Source organism: Panthera pardus, unplaced genomic scaffold (assembly GCF_024362965.1).
Source record: "Panthera pardus isolate Hobbes unplaced genomic scaffold, ASM2436296v1 HiC_scaffold_23, whole genome shotgun sequence".
Taxonomy (NCBI): Eukaryota; Metazoa; Chordata; class Mammalia; order Carnivora; family Felidae; genus Panthera; species Panthera pardus.
This window is the reverse complement of record NW_026526799.1, coordinates 4,107,880-4,131,660: the sequence shown is the minus strand read 5'-3', so window position 1 is coordinate 4,131,660 and position 23,781 is coordinate 4,107,880. Positions and strand designations below refer to the sequence as shown.

Here is a 23,781-nt window from a genome sequence, read left to right as displayed (position 1 = left end):
GCCCCACGATCTTTCATGTAATAAAATGTGCCTTTTGGTATAACCTGTGCACAGGTACTCAGGCACGATCCTTAGACCTTCCGACTCAGCAGGGCCAGCCGGGGCCGTCACCGCCCCCGCAGCCTAGCCCAGCACCCTCTCCCCGTGCTCTGTAGCCTGGGTGCTTTGAAAAAATGGCTGGAACCCAAAGCAGCCACGGGAACTTCCTACCCCTGCTACCTACAGACGTCTGCAGAACACGGTGCCAGCAAGCTGGGCCACACTCCTGGGAGGAGCACTTAGAATACGGTCTCTGTGTCAGAGCGGGCCAGCCTGGCTCCGGCCCTGCTCGCCTCATCTTCCCCTCAGCTCCTTTCCTTAGCTAAGCAGCCGCCAGAAGCCAGGAGCCAGGAAGGCCCTGCCCTCCACCTTCTTCCCACTGTAGCACCAGACGAAAGCAAAAACTGCAGGTCAGCTAGGATACCTTCCGTATCCTGTCTGTCCTCTGTCTGTAACTGTCTGTCCTCTGTCTTTCCAAGGTGGGGCCACAGAAGCGGCCAGGCCTAGTGCCTGGCTTTTTGCCCATCCTTTTTCACGCTGTCTCATGTTTCCATCCTCTTCTGTCTTCTGACCTCTCAACCCTCCCACCGTACACAGACTCCTACTCTTCCTTTGTCCTCCCCGTTCTCCTCTGCCCTTCGTTCTTACCTCTCTAGGAGAGGATACTTTGATTTTTAGCCTCATTACACTTCGGGCAGAATCTCCAAATAAACTATTTGGCTCAATGCCTACTATTTCCTGTGTTTCTCAGACTGGGTCTGAGGATTAGTAGAGTCCATTCTAGTCCAAGTACCTTACAGGGGGGGTCTTCCCACGTATGCGCGGGCATGACCGGTAGTGTTTAATTAACCACGATGGAGGTTCACCAGCAGAGAACGCAGGATCAAACATGCATAAGATACAGCAGGCCAACAAGGGTCAGAGGCCCCGTGGTACAAGAGGTGCTGGGGAAACGGAGCGAACTTTGGTAATTTTTGAGGTGAAGGGAGGTTGTAACAGTGGCTTCCCGAGTCTGAACATGTCCACGGGACTGCACCTCATCAGGTTTTCCCAGCTTTCTAGAGCTAATCCACGCGTAGAGGACAGAGTGCTTGGCAGCAGAAGCAGAACAGAATGAGCCATGACTATTAAGCCGCTGCCTACTTGCAAAGATGGAATTGGGGCTTCAGATCAAACTGTAACCATTTAATAACACAAGTTGAGCATGAATGAAAAGCCAATCACTTAGTGCTTAAGAATGCTGTCTTTGGGGCCAGACTGCCTGGATTGGATTCCAAGCTCCAAAAATCCACGTTGGACGGATTATCCGACTGCTGTGAGGCATAGCTGACTTTTAAAATGGGGTGATAGAATTGTGAGAAGTAAACAGGACAGGACATGGGAGCAGCGCTTGGCACGGAATAAGCTCTCCGTGAACTGTAGCTATTTCTGTCTGAAAGAAAAGTACCCAAAGCTGCTCTTTTCTCGTCTCATTTGGACTTTAGGGGAAAGGGCTGGAAAAGAGCCCTGAGGTATTTTAGAATATTTTATGAAACCTACCCTAGGCCTTAATTATTGCTAGTGAAACCTCGTGCTCTCTTCTTTCAAGGTCAATTTTAGTATCAGGCATCCAGATTCTACTTTACCGTGATGATGCAAGTCTGTGCCTCATGCACCAAGACAGGCAGTTTGCTCCCAGGTCCTCTTGTTTAGGGACATCTTCAAAGGCCACACCCACCGTGTAGTGGGACCTCTCGTCCACCTCCACCTCCCAGTAATGGCGCCCTCGGATTGGAATGAGATTCCCCATGACGGCAACACACCTGGGTTCAGAAAGTGGAAGCGTGCGTCACCGGGGGCGACCCGAGCCTGGCCGTGCGGCGGGGGGGAGGGGGGGGCGACAGCCGTGGGGGTCGGCCCAACGGTGTTCCGAACACCTCCTTTGAGAAGCGGCTCGCCCTCGGCTCACCTGACAGATGCCGAAATTTGTGGAAGGGTTCTTACCCTGCCGGTAATGGGAGCGAGTTAGAAAAGGCTCTATTGGCATTTGTAAATGATTGGGCTCTTTTTTTTTTTTTTTGGTAACAAAAATAAAGATTTGGTTCACTTGCTCATAAAAAAAGAAAGGGACTCCGGGTGCCTGGGTGACTCAGTGGGTGAAGCATCTGACTTCGGCTCAGGTCATGATCTCGCTGTTCGTGGGTTCGAGCCCCACGTCGGGCTCTGTGCTGACGGCTCGGAGCCTGGAGCCTGCTTCGGATCTGTGTCTCCCCACACCCTCTCTCTACCCCTCCCCTGCTCACGCTCTGTCTCTCTCTCTTTCAAAAATAAATATTAAACAAAAGGGACTGAAACTTCACAGAACTCAGCACAGTCAAGGGAACCATGCACTTGAAGTTCAGGAACCGGCCAGCACTGCTGATGCTGCACTAGCATGGGGGGCTTTGAGGTGACGCATATCTGCGGGGTGGCTACAGGCAGAAGACGAGGATCTGGATCTCAGAAGCAAACCTGAGAACAGCAAATAGCAAATCCCTCACCAATGATCAAAATCGACCTCCAAGAAGCCACTGGAAACAAATACACTCACAAAGGTCACAGTTATGTTTTGTTTTACAACAATACAGCATTCTTCAGAGGAAGGTTCTCGTGGGAAACCAGACCACATCAGTATCTCCGAAACGAACAGTCCGCCTCCTGCAGGAAACTTCTGCATTAGCCAAACTGAGTGCCCACCCCCCGCCAAACCCCTGGGCAGATTTGTTTAGCTGTTATTAACACGAGATCTCTACTCTCAAACCCCAAGTTCTGGAGGCCAAGCAAAGCTCTGGGAAGGAGACTGCACAGAAAAGAGCTCCTCTTTTGTAAAATGAAGCCGTCTCTACTCTCAGCTCCGGACCCACATCTCCACCCACCTGCTGTTCCTCATTCAGAATGTCCCGAACAGAACTTAGCACGTTCCTACCCTTCCCACCGCCGACCAAACTTAGTGTTTTGCCTGTGGTGGGAAGGAGTACTTACTCCCCGTGTTTTCTCCGTTTTGGTTAATAGACTCATGATCTACCCAGTAACCCAAGGCAGAAAACAGTAACCCAAGGATAATGTAGTGGTTACACGCTCAGCTTCTAGCTTAAATCTGACTTCAGCCCTTAACAGCAGTGTGCCTTTGGGCAAATTACTTTACTTCTCTGTGCCTCAATGGTCTCATCTGTCAAATTGGACTGGTAGTGATATGGATGTCACAGGCTGTCGTGACGATTCAATGAGCTAATCCATGTCAAACACTTGGAAGATGTCTAGCACTTGGTAAACACGCCATAAATTACAGTCCCTGACCCATCCCTCCCCTGCTCGCCCCTTAACCAGTTGGCCTCTCTCCTTGTTAGTTTTGTGTGTTGATTTACTCAAGGCGTCCGCAGCCTCCTCTCTGGTCTCCTGGCTCCCCACCTGCCTCTCCCCCTCCTCCCCAGCTCACACTTGACCCTCCAGGGAGATCCTTCTGAAATGTAAATCTGATCGGGTCACCTCCCCTACTTGAATCCTCCAAAAATTCCCACCCCTCCAAGGATAAGATCCAAACTTGTTTTGCCCTAGAACTTTTCCATCTTTCCTGCCTCGTCTTCCCCTTCTTGCCATTATGGACCCTACACCACAGACACGCTAACCGATAGCAGTTCTCCAAACACGTGGTCTCCCTGGCTTCCGCTGTTTGTACACGTATGAGGCACTTAATCTGCCTGGTCGGCCTGGAGAACTCCCTTTTATCCTCCAAGCCCTTGCTTCCCCAGGAAGCCTTCTTCCTGGGGGCTCCTACGATGCCTTGGCCATCCTTCTACCGAATCTTTCACAGGTGTGTTTTTGAAACATGCATCTCCCCCACTTGCCTGGTCTGAGTCAGGTGGGCAGGGACACTATCTTCCTCCCTTTACCTCCAGGGCACAGCATGGTCCTCACGGGACAATGGATATACTGGTGACAGGATATTGCAATGGGACTGTCTAACTTGGCTGGACCCCAAAGAGCCAAGAACAGAACAACAGGTGGTGAGTTCTCCCATATTTCCAGGTGACGTGCTGGACCACCTCTGCGGGACTTGGCGACCAAAAACTCGTTTTGTAACTTTTAGTGCAACACCAAGTGGCCGAGGCTGAAGACGCTCGAGGCTGTGTCTGCCCAGAGAGCTCACACGCACGGTGAGGTAGCAGTGGCCTGGTCAGAGGTGTGTGCCTTCAGAGGACCGGGTGTGAACGGAACCCACTGCAGGAAAGCTGCCTCTGCGTTGTTTGTGGGGGGATCCTGTCCAAGAGGGCTGCCTGTGAGGGCCCAGGAGGGCTCGGCAGAAAGAACGAGAACCATAGCACTGGGTGCGGAGGTGGACGGGTTGTCAGGGGCTCACCTGGGAACTGCCGGGGAGAGAGAGTCAGCTTCCCACATCACACTGGTACCAGTCAGGTACCCCCAGGCTAAAAACAGGACAACAGGCCCCCAAACGGAGCCCGTCACGCTAAGCCCCACGTCTCCAAACCGAGACACCTCCGTTACAGTTCGACTCTCCCAGAAATGGGATCTTAAACCAATCAGGAATCGCCTGACGAGCACCAGTGAGGTGATGTGCCTCGCAGACCCTGCTGTCCCCCGCAGGAAAGGAACCTCGCCACAACCGCCCGCTTCTTTGCCTACTGTAACTTGGCCCATAAGCGTCTTTCATCTTGTACAGCTCCTGAGAGCTCCCGTCTACCTGTTAGACTGGATGATGCCCGTTTCATAACTCCTGGAATAAAGCCGTAAGATCTTTAAAATCTATTCAGTTGAATTTTTTTTTTTTTTTAAATTTTTTTTTTCAACGTTTTTTATTTATTTTTGGGACAGAGAGAGACAGAGCATGAACGGGGGAGGGGCAGAGAGAGAGGGAGACACAGAATTGGAAACAGGCTCCAGGCTCCGAGCCATCAGCCCAGAGCCTGACGCGGGGCTCGAACTCACGGACCGCAAGATCGTGACCTGGTTGAAGTCGGACGCTTAACCGACTGCGCCACCCAGGCGCCCCTTTTTTTTTTTTTTTTTAACACAGGTAAGGCCTTTATCTCTCCATGTCCCTCTCCATGCCCTGCAACCCTGGGTAGAATGGGCAGAGGTGGGAAAGGATCAAGTTGCTTTCCACTGTACCCTGCGCACTTGGGCTACCGCATGCTAACACTTACATATAGTAGGTGCTACACACACACGCGCACACACACACACACACACACACACACACACTGTAAAAAGGCCAGCAGGGAGCCAACATCAGAGGAAGAGCCAGCTCTGGGATAGTCTCGGACCCCGGCAGGGAGGCTGATGCAGTTTCTTTCTTCTCTTCCTTTCTTTCAGCTTTTTTTTTTTTTTAATGCTTATTTTTGAGAGAGAGAGCGAGCGAGTTCGAGCAAGGGAGGGGCAGAGAGAGAGAGGGACACAGAATCCGAAGCAGGTTCCAGGCTCTGAGCTGTCAGCACAGAGCCCGATGCGGGGCTCAAACCCACGAACCGTGAGATCATGACCCGAGGTGAAGTCAGATGTTTAACAGACTGAGCCACCCAGGCGCCCCTGGATGAAGTTTCTATCCATGGCCCTTGCAGCCCCGTTGGAGAGCCCCTTTTTCTCCTTAGAAGATCCTTCTGACTCTAAAACCAACCGACCGAGAACTCTTCTTGTCCTGACCAGACCAGGAATCTGAGAGCCACCTGTAATCCCGGAAATGGAATGCGCTCTTGGAGTTAACCTATCTGTGTTCTTTTTCTCCCATTGCTTTGACTTTTCTATTTCAGCAGTGTATATCTGCGCCTTATTTTAAGTCTTTAAGTCTTTGGAAAGAAGTGAGGCACAAATAAATCGTTTCAATGTGGATTGAGCACCAAGGTCTGGAAATAGCTACGTTTCTAGACAGCGCACACGCCTTTGCGGGGGCCACCCCTCCCTCAGGTCATGCACTAGCACCACCCCCCACCGACTCCGCACAGGCTAACCCCACCGGTTTTCATCAGGGGTTTTTAAACAGGGCTTCACCATGTAGGAGAGGAGTGCCGGGCCAAGCACTGGGAGACCTACAGCCTTGTTTCCGTTCTCCCGACGCCTGTCAGTGTGCCCCTCATCGTGGCTTCAGGGTCTGACTCCTCCAGCGGCGGGGGACCCGACTTCAGAAGCCACAACAGGTATCTTCCGTCCACACCAGCCAGACTCTTCCCCCGACTCCAGCTCCCCAGCCTCCCCTCCGCCCCCACCGCCTCCTCTCCCCCCCCCCCCCCCCAGCCTCTCATCCATTTCTGGGACCTCTTCAAGGCAGCGTCTGTCATAACCCACTTTTTATCTGAGCAACAACGTGTCTTAGAGGGGGTCCGCGGAATGTTCTAGCGAGCGGCTGCCCAAGTACCTGGTAAACCGGGTGTTGCCAGGGAGTGGCTCCTTTGCTGGGGTTTTCCTTTCGCTCCGCACGACCGTAAACCCATCTTCAGAAATGGTCAGCCCGGGATGGCAGGTGTGCTGGTTCAGGTGGAAGAAGCTGCCTGTGCGGGCAGAACACACGAGGAGCCCCGCCAGTCCCCCTGCCTTCTCCACCCCGGCGCCAGCCGGAAGCCCGGGGCCTCGCAAAGCCCTACCCCTCCTGCCACTAATGATGGTGGCAGCGAGCATGCACTGGGAGCCACTGTCCCTCGCCCCCAGCTAGCGGTTTGCAAGTCTTCCCTCGTTCAAGCCTCACAATTACCCTCAGAAACGCGTTCTTATTTCCATCTGGAGAGGAGAAAACTGACGCACCAGGTGGTTAAAAAAAAAATCACCTGGCAAGGCACCTGGGTGGTGCAGTCCTGATCTCGGCTCAGGTAATGAACTCACGGTTCATGAGTTCGAGCCCCGCATCGGTCTCTGTGCTGACGGCAAAGAGCCTGTATGGGATACTGTGACTCCCTCCCTCTGCCCCTCCTACTCTCTCTCTCTCAAAATAAATGAATGTGGGGCACCTGGGTGGCTCAGTCGGTTAAGCGTCCGACTTCAGCTCAGGTCATGATCTCACGGTCTGTGAGTTTGAATCCCACATCGGGCTCTGTGCTGACAGCTCAGAGCCTGGAGCCTGTTTCGGATTCTGTGTCTCCCTCTCTCTCTGACCCTCCCCCCGTTCATGCTCTGTCTCTCTCTGTCTCAAATATAAATAAATGTTAAAAAAAAAAAATTAAAAAAATAAATAAATAAATAAACTTAAAAAAAAATCAACTGGCAATGACAGAACATTTGAACCCCCAAAACTCTGATTCCACAGGCTTTGCTCTTAGCTGGGAGGCTATAAGTGCCTGCACACGGACAAGAATTTCTAACCCACCTGCCAAGGGAAATAGTTATTGAGATTCTTAAGGACCAATCTGACAAAGGGAAGTGGAATTCAACATTTCAATGAGGGCAGTGGGGCGGGGGAGAGGGAAGGATGTTACAGCCATCCCCAAATCATGGTTAAAATAAATCTCATCCAACAGTGGTACAGAATAGATTGAATACAAACTTATTTAGTAAAAAAAAAAAAAAAAAAATTATTTAGTAAAAAAATCCATTAATTAAGAACATAATAACTCATTCTCACTACTGTGTCCTAGCCAAGTGCTTTTTTCTCGAGTTCCTATTCTGTCACTTCTCTTGTCTCACACCTGGGTTCAAGCTTCGCCATCAAGCTGTTCACAATCATTGTCACAGTTTGATGCTGCCGGAAATTTCATTCGCTGCCTGCGCTGACTGGCAAGGGGGCAGGCAGGTTCCCACCACCTAACTGATGCAAGACGTGGGCCCTCGCCGGTTCCCACCGAGGATCATTTTTGAAAATATAATGATTTTTGCTGATGTGTGTGTTCATTTAAGTTTTTCATATATACACTCTTTTCTTCCATTTGATTTATTTTGGAGGGAGAGAGAACGAGCATGCAAGGGGGGAGAGTGGCAGAGGGAGAGAGAGAGAGAGACCCAAGCAGGTTCCGCGTTCCGTGCACAGCCCGACGCGGGACTCCATCCCACAACCCTGGGATCACGACCTGAGCCGAAACCAAGAGTCAGACACACTCCACCAACTGAGCCACCCAGGCGCCCCTTCATAAATACACTCTTCAAAAAATTATATGAACAAACTAATTGACTGACTGAATAATCAAGAGCTGGCTGTACCTTTGGCTCTGGTTTTTTGTTTTTTGTTTTTTTGTTTTGTTTTGGTTTTTTTTTGACTGAAACTGCCAGAATTTAACATTTCAAAACACCAGGTGAGCACAGAAAATGAGGAGTGCCAGCCAACTAAAGGCAGGCCCTGGCTCAATATGAAAGAAAAACCTGAGTCCTAATCCCAGCACTAGCCCCCACCCTCTGGGACCTGTGGTGGCCTCCCAACGAGTCTTTCCCATCTGTGTGGACGGAACACAGTGGGAATTAATCACACACCTCTGCTCCTGGCATTGGAAACGAGGACAAAGTGACACAGTGTCCCTCAGTAAGCGACCCCACTTAAGAATACGTCGTCCCCAGAGCCTGGGCTCAGACTCCCTGCCTCTGTGTCCTACCTGCCCTCCACCCGTCAGCCGGCCTGAGCTGGACTGGCTGTGAGGTGGGGGAGGGGTCACCGGCCCCCGGTGTGCTGTGACAAAGCGCACACCCACAGCGAAGCAGTGCCAGGAAAGCGGGTGCATGCAAAGCTTCCGGTGATGTCTCTGCTCATGCAGGGTCTGGACAGGATGTGTGACCGTTGTACGGATGACGGCAAGGGAGAAGGGAAAGGGGCTGGACCTAGGGATGCGGGCGCCCGCCAGGGCCAGACAGGGCCTAGGAAGAGGCTGAGCAGCCGGGTCCAAACTGGGCCTGTGGGCGGGAGACGCTTGGGCTGATAGCAGAAACGGGGGATGAGCAAAGCCAACAACCCCTCCTGGGAATTTCATAAAGACATCAACCCAAGGGTGGCGTGCAGCCTGTGTGAGCCACGCGGCGTCTGGGCCACCCAGGTCCAGGGCGACAAGCCTCTGGTCTGCCTGAGGGAGTGGAGAAAAACCCTAAGTTCTGATTCTCACTCTGCCACCAGACTGCTATCTGGCTTGGGCCTTCAGTCCCCCTGTCTGTAAAATGGGACCACAGGGCCCTGATCTCCCCTGAACCCCTCCCCGGCCTGACTTGGCCCATTTTCCAGAGAAGTCATGCAGTGCTGGTCTGCCGCAGAGTGGCTCCCTGAGGTCCCAGGGAGCGTGTGGCCCGGGCACATACCTGTGGTGTAGACAGTCACGGGGTCGCTCCTTGCACTGGGGCCCCCCACGCTGAGGGCTCGCACGTAGATGGTATAGCGCTGCCTGGGCTGCAGCTGCACCAAGGCCTCGCGGGTCGGGATGCCCACGACCGACCTGGGCAAAGAAACGGAGCCACAGTCACGAGGGGTGGGGCCGGGCAGCCAGGCCCCGGCACCGGGCCTCCCTTCCAGAGCTGGGATGTTAAACTCACCCTCGCACCCCCAGCCTCTCACCCACAGCGGCACGGCCGGTGGGTTTCCTCCCTCAGGTCCACTTTCCTCGTTCCCTCGTTACTCCTCGCGTCCGTGGCCCTCCGGCCTCGGGGCTCCCCACCCTGGTGTCCCCGGCACCCGGTACCATGCTCGGCGTCTGTCTCCCGCTCTGCCCCCAGCTGTCTGACAGTTGAGAACCTCTCCGAGGGCAGCGGCTGAGTACCGCCTGCCTCAGCCCAGCGCTGAGCCCGCAGCAGGTACCTCGGCCTGTGTTTATGAACAGACATCTCTAGAAGAGCTGGAAGGGCAGCACAGAAGCCACTGGGAACCTAATTTATTGAAATTCTACTGCACACGAGTACAAGCCTGTAATTGCCACTGCCTGTTCCTGCAACTGCTAAACCCCTTTCAGTCCAGGGAAAGGAGAAGCTTTTGGGGTGACGCCCGTTTGCGGATGCAACAGCCCCATTACACGAGCCCGGGTGTCCAGGTGACCCCGAAGGCCGCCGCTCCAGGCCAGAGGGGCGCTTTTCACGCATCCGTCCAATGAATATTAACCAAGCCCCTTAGGTTCCAGACGCTGGAGAGGGGGGCTCTGGGGAGAACTGAATGTAGTCTCTGCCCTCATAGGCCTCATGGTCCAGATGGGTAGAGAGGCACCCCGCAGGCCAGCAGTGGAGGAAATGCAAGGTGGTAACCGCGACGTGGTCACGGCGTACCGCAGGGTGGATGATGCCGGGGACGCGAGTTTGGAGCTGAGCTCTCTAATGACTTGAAAGTAACCGGATGGGGCAGGGACAGGAGTCTCCTACACAGAAGCAGCCCGGGGCAGGACGGAACACGGAAGCAGGAGGAACTAAACCCGACCGGTGTGGCTGCAGCCAGACAGGGAGGGGAAGCCGGTGTGGCATGAGCTAGAGAAGCAGGAGAGGGGTACGGTCTGGGAAGCAATTTTCTCCTCTTCAAGACGATTAGATCTGGAGAGCAGGTGCTACCCCACGTCACTGACCAGCCTCCCGGTGACCCCCATCATTATGGTCCCGGGTGTCAGGCGCTCCTGACGTATCAGCACGAAGCGCAGAGGCAATCTGGATCATCAGGTGGCCAGAACCACCGGACTCCCCTGCCCCACTCCTGAGGGTCGTGGGGAGTAAATAACCAAGGTCGGCCCTGGTGTGGCCGTGGACACGTGGATTCTACCTGGAACAGAGGGTGCGTGGGATAGACGGCCAGGCTCCAAGCCCAGCCCCGAGCACAGAGGAATCTGTCCTCCCTGACAGGGGATGCCAAGCCCGCCTCCTCCATCTCTCCAGAACCAGGCGGGCGCCCTCTGTGCTCCGCCTCTGGGCAGCCCCTGGATGTGGGGGCTGCTCCCGGACTACCTGGGTCTTGCCTCACTCCCGCCCCGGGGCCACGCCGCTGACCCACTGTCCTCAGAGCTCAGTCCTTCCTATCCATCCGGGTCTCATTTGAAAAGTTCACTCCATCCACGGAGGTCCCTACTTCCACCCCAGCCTCCTTCTTACATTTCTTTCTCCTTCAGAGCACCTTGCATTTTATGTATTTGTTTGTCTTCCTGTTTTCTATTTGCCCCTGCTCGACGGTCAGCTCCGTAGGGAAGGGAATTTGCCTGCCTAGCCTCCCAGAGCCCGGGGCCCAGGTCCAGGCCCACAACACTTGTTGAATGAATGAGCGGTAAACCTTCGCTGGACTAGAAAAGCAAACCTGAGGTTTAAACCATTTACTCACGCCTCACGCACCTTCAGTGACAGTGTTCAAGAAACTTCTCATGAAAACCAAGCACCCGAAATTAGGGTTCCAAACGCTGACCTTCTCTCCAGACCCCGTGCATTTCCTGAGCTGTGTCACTGTGTCAGGTGTCATGCCCCCCCCCCCCCCCCCCCCCGCCCCATGACTATGACTTACTCAGTTACTCCCGAGGCTTCAGGACTTTCCGCCTGGGTCAGCTCTACCGTGTACGAGTCCACGGGATTCAGGTTCCCAGACTCCCAGCAAATCAGTGCAGCCTCTTCGCAGCTCCGTATCTCTTTGCTTTTTATAACGGGAGGGGAGGGGGCTAGGTGTGGGACAAAGGGGGGAAGGAATGACCATTCTGCTCCTATCCAGCCAGTTTGTCCAGAGCACGGCCAACCGAGCACGGCCAACCGAGCACGGCCACTGTCTGCCCACAGAAGACATTCGATGCCGTAAAAAGGAAACCAGGTGCAAGAGACTGAGTATTTGCATCCCCCCCCCCCGCCCCAGAATTCGTGTGTTGAAGCCTGTTCCCCAAAGTGGCGGAAGGTGGGGTCTTTGGGAGATGAAGAGGAGGGCGTCTCTCGTCAAAGAGAACCCAAAGAGCCCTGGGCCTCTTTCTGTTGTGTGAGGACAGAGCCGAAACCAAGCCAGATGTCTACGGGCCCGGAAGGCTTCACATCAGGCGCTGAATATGCTGGCAGCTTAAAAGGAGGCCCCTTTCAGCTTCCAGAATGGTGAGAATTAAATTTCTGTCACGTATAAGCCACTCGGTCTATGGTGTTCTGTCATGGCCGCCCACACGGACTAAGACGCCGGGAACGCCTTTCAGACGTTCCTGGAGCAGAAGGCAGCTGAAAGGTTAAATGACGCTACGATCGTGAGCAGTAATTTTGGGCATTTTGAGACCAACTCTGAGCAAATGTCCCTTCCATCCTAGGAACACTGGTTTGGTGTACTAACAGAGAAACACGGACAGCTACTCCTGCCCTTCCACATGAAATCAAGTGTCCTGCCACACCTCGAAAGCCGTGACCCCTGTGGCCCCCGTTACCTGTCATGTACATTGCACGCTCACTGGCGGGGCTGCGACCGGCCCTGTTCTGAGCTGTGACCCAAAATTCATACTGGGTGTTTGGCACAAGATTTCTCACTGAGCAATACGTTTCTTTGACAGTCATTGTAAACTCTGAAAAACAAACAAACAAAAAGACAAGAATTCACCCCTAAAAATAGGCCAAGTGGCTCCGAGTTAGTTGTGTCGAGTCTCCCTGTAGTAGATCGCAACACTGGCCAGAAATTCCTCCCATCCCTGTATGCGTCCTCTGCAGTATGACTTACTACTCCTTCAAGAGGTTCATTTTTCCCCGTCACTGATGGGCTGAGCCATGTGACTTGCTTCAGCCAATGAGACAGCAGCAAACATGATGCCAGCAGAGGCCTGGGAAATGCTAGTGCACAGGGGCTTGTCTTCTTGCTGCTGGGAACACCCTCCACTTTCATGTGAACAAGCCCGAGCCAGGGTCCTGGACAATGAGACCCAGTAGACAGAGGCCCCAGCCTTCCCTGCCGTATCCCCACATCTGTAAGTGAGACCATCCCACACCATCCAGCTCTATGTAGCCAAGCTGGCCCAGACCAGAAGAACGCCCAGACAACTCACAGAATTATAAGAAATAATAAATGTTTGTCATTTTAAGCCAATAAGTCACGTATATGTGTGCAGAGTAGGGCAGGATAGGGTGTTGTTACCCAGCAACACCTAACTGATACACCTCTAAACCTCCTCAGACTCTTGAAAGGCAGTGATAACTCACTAACCCACCCTCTGATATCAGTTCCTTTATCACAAAGGGGTCCATTTAAAAGATCTTCATAGAGGGGCGCCTGCGTGGCTCAGTCGGTTAAGCGGCCGACTTCGGCTCAGGTCATGATCACGCGGTCCGTGAGTTCGAGCCCCGCGTCGGGCTCTGTGTTGACAGCTCAGAGCCTGGAGCCTGTTTCAGATTCTGTGTCTCCCTCTCTCTGACCCTCCCCTGTTCATGCTCTGTCTCTCCCTGTCTCAAAAATAAATAAAACGTTAAAAAAAAAAAATTAAAAGATCTTCATAGAGGGGCACCTGGGTGGCTCAGGTGGTTAGTCCAACTCTTGATTTTGGCTCCGGTCATGATCTCACAGTTCGTGAGTTCAAGCCCCAGGTCGGGCTCTGTACTAACAATTTGGAACCTGCTTCAGAATCTCTCTCTCCTTCTCTCCCTCTGCCCCTCCCCTGCTCATATTCTGTCTCTCAAAATAAATAAATAAACATTAAAAAAAAATCTTCATAGAGTGTCACGACACAGCCCAAACGCAATGGCTTCTTCTGTGTGTCTGCAGAGAGTGCCAACAGGGCTGATTCATGACACGGACTGTGGTTAATCAGACCTGGCTTCTTGGACCCTGACCAACCTTTTACTTATTTTTTTATTTTCATAATTTTTTTTTTTTTAATTTTGAGAGAGAGAGAGCAAGAGAGCACACAAGCAGGGAAGGGGGGTAGAGGGAGAGAGAGAATCCCAGGCAGGCTCCACGCTCAGTGCAGAGTCTGACACAGGTCTCGATCCCACAACCCTGGGATCATGACCTGAGCCGAAATCAGGAGTCGGACACTCAACCGACTGAGCCACCCGGGCACCCCCTTGACCTCCCTTTTACAATCTTCCTCCTTCCCCGTGGTGCCCCCTTTAGTCTTTGTTCAGATAACCCTCATCATCTGCTCACCTTGTCACAACCTCCCTCAGCATCACTTAAACTTACTCTGACTTTTCTCAAGCATTTCCCTTCCTTCTTGGTCCCTGCACAGAAAATCTGCCCTTACCTTCAGCACACAGACCCTCCCCCTGCCCAGGCTGGTGCAGCAGTGGGCTCCGTGCAGGGAGCATGCAGACCTGCCTCCTGTCCTGCTCTGCCATCCATCACCCACTGTGTCCCCATGGACAGCTCATTTCTCTCTGGGTCTCAGTCTCCTTCTGCATGAAGTGGAAATCCCCAAGGCCCTCTCTTCCCAACAGGTGAATGGCTTATCTATCATGTGGGGAGGGGGGAGGCAGCTGACCCCAGCCCTGGCCCCACACCAGCCAGCTCCATTTCTCTGGGAAGGGGATGGGCCCAGAGCCGCCCACGCTGGAGGCTCGGGGACATTCCCAGGAGCTTGCTCGACTTGAGCATGTGGGTCTGATCGGCTGTAGCCCTTTCAGGCTGCAGAGGCCCCATCACCTCTCAAGGCGGTCTGCAGGTTAACCCTCCAATTTCTCCCGACACGAGGTTGCTCTGAGAAGGCCCAGCCTGCCCTCACGTGCCCAGCCCACGAGTATCCAGACAGCTCAGCCAGGCCTCCTCAAGGAGGGGCGTCCCCACCCTTCCTGCACACAGTGCCGCCAGGGACTCATCCCATGGACAACTCTGGCCTGAGGGCTATATCTACACTCCAGGCACTTTAGCCTGGCTTCGTGGCCCTCCCCAGTGAGGCCCCATCTTGCCTCTCTGCCGTGCTCACTTGCCTGCATCCCATGTTCCAGGTAGTTCCCAGATCACGACAGCTCCAAGGAGCTGAATATGTAGATTCATCCCACCTCTGCCCTGCCGATTACTGGGAAAGCAATCGGAACTGCTGCCTGGCCTCTGAGGGCCCTTAGCCGTTCCAGAGCGTGCGTGTGATCTTGGCAGAGTCTCACCTGCTTGGTCCTTCCCAGGCGAGCCGTCCTGCACCGGCCGGTAGGACAGCAGATAGCTCTCCACCGTGTCGTCAGAGTACAGACTCCAGCACACGCGGACAGAGGAGCCCGTGGCCGAGTTGGGGGCCTGTGGGTTTATCACTGGAGCAGAAGGAGCTGGAACGAGAAGGGAGAAAACCAAAACTGAGTAAGGAGCCTCCAGGAGAGGTGTGGGATGCAGTGGTCCCTGTTGTAGGACTCCTGGTCCCCCGAGGCATCCGTGGGCTTTGCCCAGACTGGACAAGGTCAGGAAGGCCACACCTCCTAATGGCCAGCCTGCAGGTGACAACCAGCATGTCCATTCCTGCTTTGACAAACCCACGCAAGCTGGGGGAGGAGGGGTCAGTGACAGGGACTCGGGCTGGGGGGCGTGTGCAAGACCTGCCCTAGGCATGGGTCCTCTGACCCCTTCCACGACTTCCGGAGAGACGAGGCAGCCAGGACCACAGCAGTGCCGCCCACAGGTCCCGGAGGGAACAAAGGAGAGAAGAAGCTTCACGGGGAAAGCTCGCTCTGCTTTCACTGGTGGAATCGTCCACCAACCATGTCTTCATTATAAGGGGAGAAGACTGGGTTGGGCCAAATGTGCTCTTGAGAACCATCTTGAGAATCCACCTACTGAGTTAATTCTTTTTTTTTTTTTAAGTTTTTTTAATGTTTATTTATTTTCGAGAGAGAGAGAGAGTGAGACAGAGTGTGAGTGGGGGAAGGGCAGACACACACACACACACACACACACACACACACACACAGAATCCGAAGCAGGCTCCAGGCTCTGAGCTGTCAGCGCAGAGCCCAATGCAGGACTCAAACTCACGAACTGTGAGATCATGACCTGAGCCGAAGTCTGAGGCTTAACTGACCGAGCCACCCAGGCACCCCGAGTTAATTCCTTTATTCTCTGTAGGTTAATACGTCAGCCTCCCCAGACTCACACACAACCGAGAAACCCTCCTTGTCTCTCCTCTACGGACTCTTCTCCTGCGGCAGCGCCTGCCCGCAACCCAGACTTTACGGAACAACCTTGGCTTCCGATTTTGACATTGCTCCGTCCAGGTAAGAAAGAGCACAACTAAACTTGAAGATGTTTCCTAGCTGCAGCTCAGCCTTTCCTCTCTGGCCAGGACCTGGAAGGTCCTAACGGGACAAAGGAGAGGAGGAAGAGAAAGAACCTAACGACGAGATCCAGGATGTACAGAGGGTGCCCGTCTATACCCTCAAGGGACAGCCCCGTAGCAAGAAGGGCGGGAGCTGCAGTGAGAAGAGGGGTGGCCCTGGGCTTGGCAGCCCACCGGGAGGCTCCAGGTGATGGTCTGCATGAGACCTGGACCTGGGGTGGGGGGGCGGTGAAGAGAAGTGTAAGCATCTCTCAAGCACCGACTTGGGTGATCATGCCTTTCCTTCCAAATACCTGGGCCTGGTTATCTGGGCAGCACCACCCCTTAGAAGGAGAAGGATCATCCAGTGGACATCGAAGCTCAGTGAGATCACTCTGTGAATCATGAGTCTAAGAGTGGCCTCCAAGGTTTCTAATGGAGGACGTCCATTACAGTGTGGTTTCTAGTGGTGAAAAACCTAGAGACATCCCAGCAGCCAGTCCAGTTGAGAATCAAGTAAACAAACTAAGGTATATACCCATTAAAATGATGTTACAGAAGGATTTACAGTACAAGAAATATTAATCAAAATTTTGATTAAAAAGCAGGTTACAAAACAATAAATTCCCTATTTCAAAAAAATCTGTATAAAGGAAAAATCTAAAATGATATGTACAACATTTTTACAATGTAGCTGGGTGTTGATGAGGAAATGGTGAGCAGTCAACAAAAAAAAGCTGAATTACAGTATTATTCTTAGAAATAAGTAATCACAGTAGGGGCACCTGGGTGGCTCAGTCGGTTGAACATTGGGCTCTTGATTTCAGCTCAGGTCATGAGCTCACAGTTTGTGAGTTTGAGCCCAGCATCAGGCTCTGCACTGATCGTGTGGGGCCTCCTTGGGATTCTTTCTCTCCTTCTCTCTCTGCTCCTCCCCTGCTTGAGCGTGCTCGCTCTCTCTCTCCCTCAAAATAAATATATAAACTTAAAAAATTAATACATTTTAAAAAAATAAGTAATCACAAGAATATTTTTCAAGTTTATTAGTTTATTTTGAGAGAGAGAGAGTGAGCAGGGCAGGGGCAGAGAGAGAGGGAGAGAGGGAATCCCAAGCAGGCTCCGCACTGTCAGCACAGAGCCCAACACGGGGCTTGAACTCATGAACCACAAGATCACGCATGACCTGACCTGAAACCAAGTGACCTGGATGCTTAACTGACTGAGCCACTGAGGCGCCCCCACAATAATATTTTAAGAGCTACCTGTACCATGTGACGTGCTGTACATGCATTGCCTCGTGCAATTCCCACCATATCCCCATGAGGCATTATGTGGACAAGGAAACCAAGACTCAGAGAAGTTAGGTAAGTTGTCCAGCGTCACACAGCTAGGAAGTGGAAGGGCTGGGATTCTTACCAGCTCCATAGGATCCCAAAGCTCATCTCTCAGCCACTGTGCTAAGTAAATAAGTACTCGGGCTACTTGCCAGGAGTAACTCAGGCGGGAGAACAGGGGTTTATGAATCTGGGCAGGCTATGAATAAAAAATATTTCAAGGTTGCCCAGCGCCAGATGTTGGCTCCCTAGAAAGTGAGGGTGGGCACTTCCCCCCTGGGGGGAGGGGTCTCCACCTCTGTTCTCACCATTGCAAGCTATGAAGACGTGAGATTAGAGCAAAAAAGAAAAGAAAAGAAAAGAAAAGAAAAGAAAAGAAAAGAAAAGAAAAGAAAAGAAAAGAAAAGAAAAAACCTGTTTCTAAATATTTGTGGGGTTTTTTTTAGCCATCAAAATTTCTAACTCAAAGCTCAGGGACCTGGAACTTTCTATGAAGCATGCACACAGGCGAAATATGCACCTGGGATGGTGTTAATGGAGCCCATTAGCTGCTCCACATCAGAGAAGTCCAAGGTCTGGTCTTCAAAGTCAGGCTGCGCAGAGATTTCCACGTCTGTTTCCGTATTCAAGAATTTTCCCAGTCTGTTGGTATAAAAAGCCATGCTCACAAGAACGAAGGGACGTGCTCCTTAGGGTGTGTGTCTACAGTGCTGGGTCACCGGTAATAAACGCGAAGGGCCTCTTTGCTGAAGTTTTATTTCTTTGACATGCTGCTGGCTGCTGGCTGCCATCTGCTTTGGTGACTGACCCAGGGGGTCCCCAGTGGGGATGGAGGAATTGGTTTGTGCCTTAGAGGGGAGGGGGAGGGGTGGGCCATTTGGGGGGCAAGTGCCTAACAGCTCCAGATCTCCACCCTCTGGAAGACCTCTCAGGTGCTGACCCGGAAGCTGCCATGCCCCCGCCGCCCCAAGCCCCGACACGCACAGACTCTGGGGTTTCTTCTCCGTGGGGCCGAGTGTACTCAACCCGCTGACGGTAGACTGGGGCTATGAGTTTTCTTGCACCTGCTTCCTGGCAGTCATAGGGTTTGTAGGTGGCAGGGGCGGACTCTGAAACCAGGTCTGTCTTTTGCTTCTTACCCCTTATGTCATCAAGCTTCCATGTTCATGTGGCTTTACAGACACTGTCTCGTTTAATTCCCGTAAAACTATCCCTGTCTGTAGATAAGGAAGGTGAGTCCTAGACTGGTTGGACTTGCCCAGGGTCATGGGGGTAACGGGATTTGAACTCCTGTCTGACTCTACAACGTGTGTGCTTTCTATAGTACACAGTCTGGGTCCTGGCACAGCTCGGGGATAGGGGAGGCACTGGACCCTGGCTCCTCCTGGTGAAAGGAGGGGCTCACGGGGTGAGCTGGCCACAGGCTTGCTGGCTGGGCCGTCTGAGATTTGGTACTAGCGGGTCCTAGTGACCATCGTCCCCCCGAAGCCAGCGCTGTTGGATCGCAGGGGCAGACATGAAAACTGTAACTGGGAGCATCTTCCCAAGGGGAGCTGAGTCTATTTGTATCTAGAGGAGCAAGAGACGGGAAAGAAGATGCGCGTCAGAACAAAAGCATTACCTGTCAGCCATAGCCACAGCATCCTAAAAAGGAGGAGGGGAAGGAGAAAATACTCAGTTGACTTCGAAAATAAATTTATTTTTCAAACTATATGGTGATATAAGCACATTTTAAAACTTGGAAATTAGGGGGAAAAAAAGTAACAGCCATATCCCCCACTAACAAAACCACTCTCAGGCTGCCTGTGGGTCTCTTCCGGACGACTGCGTCCCCCCAGGGAGGTTATGGAAGGACCCCCGCGTCACAAATGGTCTTTCGGCCCACCGGTTTGAAAGACTGCAGAACCGTTCACGGAATGGAAGTTCCATCGTTTACTTAACCATTCCTCTGTTGAGGGACATTTTGGTTGTTTCTAATTTTTCATCATCACAAATGACAGTGAGAAGAACATTCTCACACGTATCACTTTCTGCACATTCGGGGTTATGTCTCTGGGATACAGCGATGTTGTGGGACCAGTGGTTCAAAAGGTCTGAGTATTGAAGGCTCTAATGGTGTCTGCATACTTGCTTTCCAGCTTGTCACGGGTCCCTTGCCCCAAGCACGGCAGGAAGGAAGCCCTGTTGGGCTTTGAGGGACCACTATGGGCGGGGTCGGTGTGGAAGCCATATTTGGCAACGGGGCAGCTCCAGAGGCTGAAGGCCCCTCCCTCACATCCTGGACACCACAACTGCGCCATATTCCTGTGGGACATTGTGAAGAAAGAGGGCCTCAGCTCTGACTGAGATTGAAATTCCCACATCCCAGCAGCATGGGGCCTTGAGGTCAGATTTAATTGGATTTCAAGAAAATTAAGAAATGGATTTTTTTTTTTTTTGCATGTTTGACTTTACAAAGATTTAAAATTGGTGCCCTGGTAACTGGAGAGTTGGAGGTGCCTTTTTAGCCTGGATTGCCTCCTCCTCAGAGCTCTAAGAGGCCATCTGAGGTGACCAGAAAACTCTCAGAGCGCTGATGTTGCTCAGCTCCCTGGCGAGGGGACAGGTCTCTGGGACGGAGGAACGAAGGCTGGTGTTGTCTGAGTAACGGTGGAGGGAAGGGGTCAGCCGTGCGTGAGTCTGCTCGGCCACTCGTGGCGGGGCGCACAGAGACACGGGTGACCACCTCATCCAGGAACAAAATGGATGCTCGTGAACATCCAGGAACCAAATGGATGCTGATCCACAGAGGTCAACTGCAACACCTGCAGGATAGGGGACAATCTAACCTACCCCCGCCATACCGTCACTTCGGTTCATGATCTCATTTCACCTCACGACTGACTGACCTGTATGAAGTCGACCTTCTCTTCGTGACACATCTCCTCTATGGTTTCCATGAGTTCCTTACAGGTTTCCAGGTTTTCCCCACAGCTGACCAGTTGTCCATACAAGGCTTCCAACTTCGCTTTCTTTTTCTCTCCGAGAGCTTGTATTTTTTCTTCATATTTTTGAGCAAGTGTTTCCAGAATCTCATTGAAATGTGACTCAAAATTTTGTTCCTGTCTTCCAAAGTTCTCCTGCAAGATGGTTGACCTCAGCCGTTATTTTAGCGAACGTGGTGTGTCGACTACAGAGTCATTTGAGGCATGAAAATATACCTACCCAGAGATGTTTTAGTCACCCCACCCTTTTCTTATCATCGCTTGCCAGGATGCTGGGGTGGGTACAGCGGGAGCTGGGACCAGGAGTCTATGGCTAGAGCCCCTGGGATAATCTTTTTTTTTTTTTTTTTTAAAGTGGGCTTCACACCCAGCCATGGAGCCCAACGCAGAGCCCAACACAGGGCTTTGAACTCACAACCCTGAGATCAAGACCTGAGCTGAGATCAAGAGTCAGACGCTTAACCAACTGAGCCACCCAGGCACCCGAGCCCCTGGGATAACCTTAACGAGAAGCACTGCCTTCACTCCTGGCAGCACTTTGCAATCCTCCCTCCCCTCCCCCCGCCCCGCCCCGTCCCCAGCCCCACGCCACCTCCGTGGTGGCCACCTCCCAGGAAGATGGTCAGAGATGAGTCAACCTGCCACTGTATCCCTGGACTGCAGACGTCCACGGAGATGTCTGTCCTGGGCAAGCCCTACGTAGCCTTCCCTCCTGAGCCCCCACCATCTCACGACACTCACCTCCACCTCCTGATGCCCGCATCCTACAGACGCCAGGATCACACAGATCCTCACATCAACTAAGAGAAAGGTGAAGGGGGAAGGGGAGGGGGGAGGGGAGTGGGGGCCGTGGCCAGATGGTCCCGCCTAATAGATGAGAAAACGTAGGGAGGCAGAGGGAGCCATGCGACAGTACTTAATCCAGGGGCACAGGGGATGAGTCATGTTAATTAAATCCTGTCGACTACTGGTCCTCTTAGATTCGAAGCCTGGGAAAGCTTCGTGGGTTGTGACTGATGTCACCCTCTCCAGGTAACGGAGACATTTCCAAAGCAGAGGCTCTCTCGATGACTCAGGGAGTATTTGCTGAACATCTTCTACGTGTCCAAGACTTGCTCAGAATGGCAGCAGAGAAGGAAAAGCAGTGGGGGACTCCCCAGGGCTGGTGTAGAAGGGAAAAGTCAGAGTCCTCACCGAGGGTGAGGGTACTTTGACCTGAGATGAGCGGGCAGAGAGAGTGTAAAGAGTTTTGTCCGGGTGGCTGTACCTCTGTCCCTCGTTCCGTCCCTGTGCCCTGCAGACGGGATTAGTGCATAGTCCTCCCTCTTAAGACTGGGGATGAAGAAGTTCCAGCTTCCCGGGACAGGGGCCTGGGGCTTAGCTAATTCATACGAGGTGTTCCTGGAGATACAGTCCGAGGCTGTATTAATAGAGGTAGAGCACCCACAGGCAGAGAAGGCAGGTGCAAAGTCCTGGTCCTTAGCCTCATCTGGACGGGGAGGCTGAGTGCAGGCATCACAGCAGTGTACGACATGCTACTCGGTACACCCAGGGGACTGTGACGTGTTTGGTGACAGGCACAGAAGTGTATTAATCTTAGGAGAAACATAACAGCTGGGGAAAATAATCAGGAAGGGCGGGTGTCTTGCAATGCCTCGTCAAGGCTGGGCCATGCGAGAGCCCCACCCTCGCAGCAGGACTGAGGATAGAGAGACAGAGGAGACCCTGCCTCCCCAGGAGAGCTCCCGGTTCAGCAGGGGATGAGGACAGGTAGTTTCCACCAGGTAGATGCCCAAGGTCCCCTGGGAGGGCAGGGGAAAGGGCGAGAAGCGGGCAGTTTTCTAACCCACACCAGTCACAGCTGCTGACCCAGCCGTGGCAGAAGCCGCGTGTGTCTGAGGGCGTCACCGCGCCTGCTCTTACCTCCACGGTGATGAAAACCTCCTCCAAGTGATTTGCAAAATTCTCCATCTCGATAATCTGCTTTTCCAGTTTGAACATGTTTTTGTGAATTTCGTCCTGGCAAACAGAGGATCCCAAGGAGACATTAATGCTCTTTGCTCTCTTCCGTAGGAGGCGCTTTAAGTTCATTCCCTGCCCGCCTACTTGAGACACAAACGCACTGTCAGGGGAACTAAGGAGTCCCGTTTACCTTGGCGCTTTCCAGGGCCTTGCTGAGGGGGGTCACCTCATGCTCTCCGTGCGCATCCGACACCTCGCACGCCCTTACCGGGGCTTTGCAAGTGACACAGAAGACCAGGGCGGCTTCGTCCTCGTCCTCCTCCTCGGGGATGACGTAGCACTCGTACTCCTCGCTGGCCCGGCCGTGCGCGTACCTGTAGGCTTCCCGCAGGTCCCGGCCGGCCGCGCCCCAGCCCAAGCAGCCCGGGTCCTCGGCCTCGGCGCCCGGCCGCCAGTCCCTCTGCGCCCCGGCCGCGGGCAGGTGCAGCCGGGGTTCCGAGACCTCCACGCGCGGCGCGCTTCCATCCACGAGCTCCGCGCCCCACTCGCCACCACCTCCAAGCGCGTACAAATCCGCAAGCTCCTGCACCTCCTCCTCCAGGTCGCTCTGGGCCTTACCTGGGGCCGCCCCCCCGGGCTCGCCGGTCATTTCGGCGGGGACTTGTCTTCCCGTCCGCGTGTGTTCTTCCGGGAAGAGCCGCAGCCGGCCTTCGGAGTCATACAGATCCGTGGGACAGAAGTGGAAGTCCCTGGGAGCCGGGGACCTGTGCACCTCGGGCGCCCCCCCAGCCTCCCCGTCCATCGCGCCTCTGCACCCACAGAGTTCCTCGCGCGCGCGCCTCCTAGTGGGTGTCCTGGGTCCTAGAACACAGAAAGAGGAGGAAACCCTGTTTCTGAGAAGGCCATCCCAGCAACTGGTCACTAGATTGGGCTCGACTCATTCACAATTAAAAAAAAAAAAAATCATCTGAGCAGCTCAGCCGTGGTTTTACTTTGAACCATCTGCAAAGAGAGGTTTGCTTTCTCCAGGAAGGAGGCTTTCTCAGCTTAAAGGAGACCAGAAATAAAGAAATGCCAGTAGGTTTCACCCACACAAGACTCCTCACGGTTAAAACAGAGGCAAAATCATGGGAAGCGTCTCAGGCAATTATTATCAGACAAGTTGTATAAATGGATTGAAAAAAATTAAGATCTCAATAAATTAGCGTGCGAGGACAATTCACAAAATAATCACTTGTGCAAAAACATTTGGGAAATGGCTCATCCTTATGAGTCACAGAGAACAAATAAGATGCCATTTTGCCTTCCCAGTAGGCAAATATTTAGAAATATAAGAACGAGACCCAAGGCTGGGGAAGGGTACAGAGAAGTCAGTACTCTCACATGCTGTGGGTT

The 23,781-nt window shown here is 53.0% G+C and overlaps 1 protein-coding gene across 6 annotated transcripts in view; it reads right to left on the bottom strand.

Annotated features, from left to right (window-relative positions):
- FSD2 (fibronectin type III and SPRY domain containing 2) overlaps window positions 1–23,781 on the bottom strand; it is a 42,236-nt gene that overhangs the window by 1,233 nt on the left and 17,222 nt on the right. For 5 of the 6 annotated variants that reach the window (XM_019460385.2, XM_019460384.2, XM_019460386.2 and 2 more), the window contains 11 exons: window positions 22,577–23,247; window positions 22,348–22,443; window positions 20,329–20,559; window positions 19,062–19,084; window positions 17,961–18,082; window positions 14,971–15,126; window positions 12,312–12,446; window positions 11,429–11,579; window positions 9,271–9,404; window positions 6,425–6,557; window positions 1,665–1,841 (listed from right to left, as the gene is read on the bottom strand). In XM_019460385.2, coding sequence (XP_019315930.2) covers window positions 1,665–1,841; window positions 6,425–6,557; window positions 9,271–9,404; window positions 11,429–11,579; window positions 12,312–12,446; window positions 14,971–15,126; window positions 17,961–18,082; window positions 19,062–19,084; window positions 20,329–20,559; window positions 22,348–22,443; window positions 22,577–23,188 — 1,970 coding nt within the window. In that variant the 5' untranslated portion in view covers window positions 23,189–23,247. The remainder of the gene's footprint in view (window positions 1–1,664; window positions 1,842–6,424; window positions 6,558–9,270; window positions 9,405–11,428; window positions 11,580–12,311; window positions 12,447–14,970; window positions 15,127–17,960; window positions 18,083–19,061; window positions 19,085–20,328; window positions 20,560–22,347; window positions 22,444–22,576; window positions 23,248–23,781) is intronic. The other variant, XM_019460387.2, reaches the window with a different exon arrangement.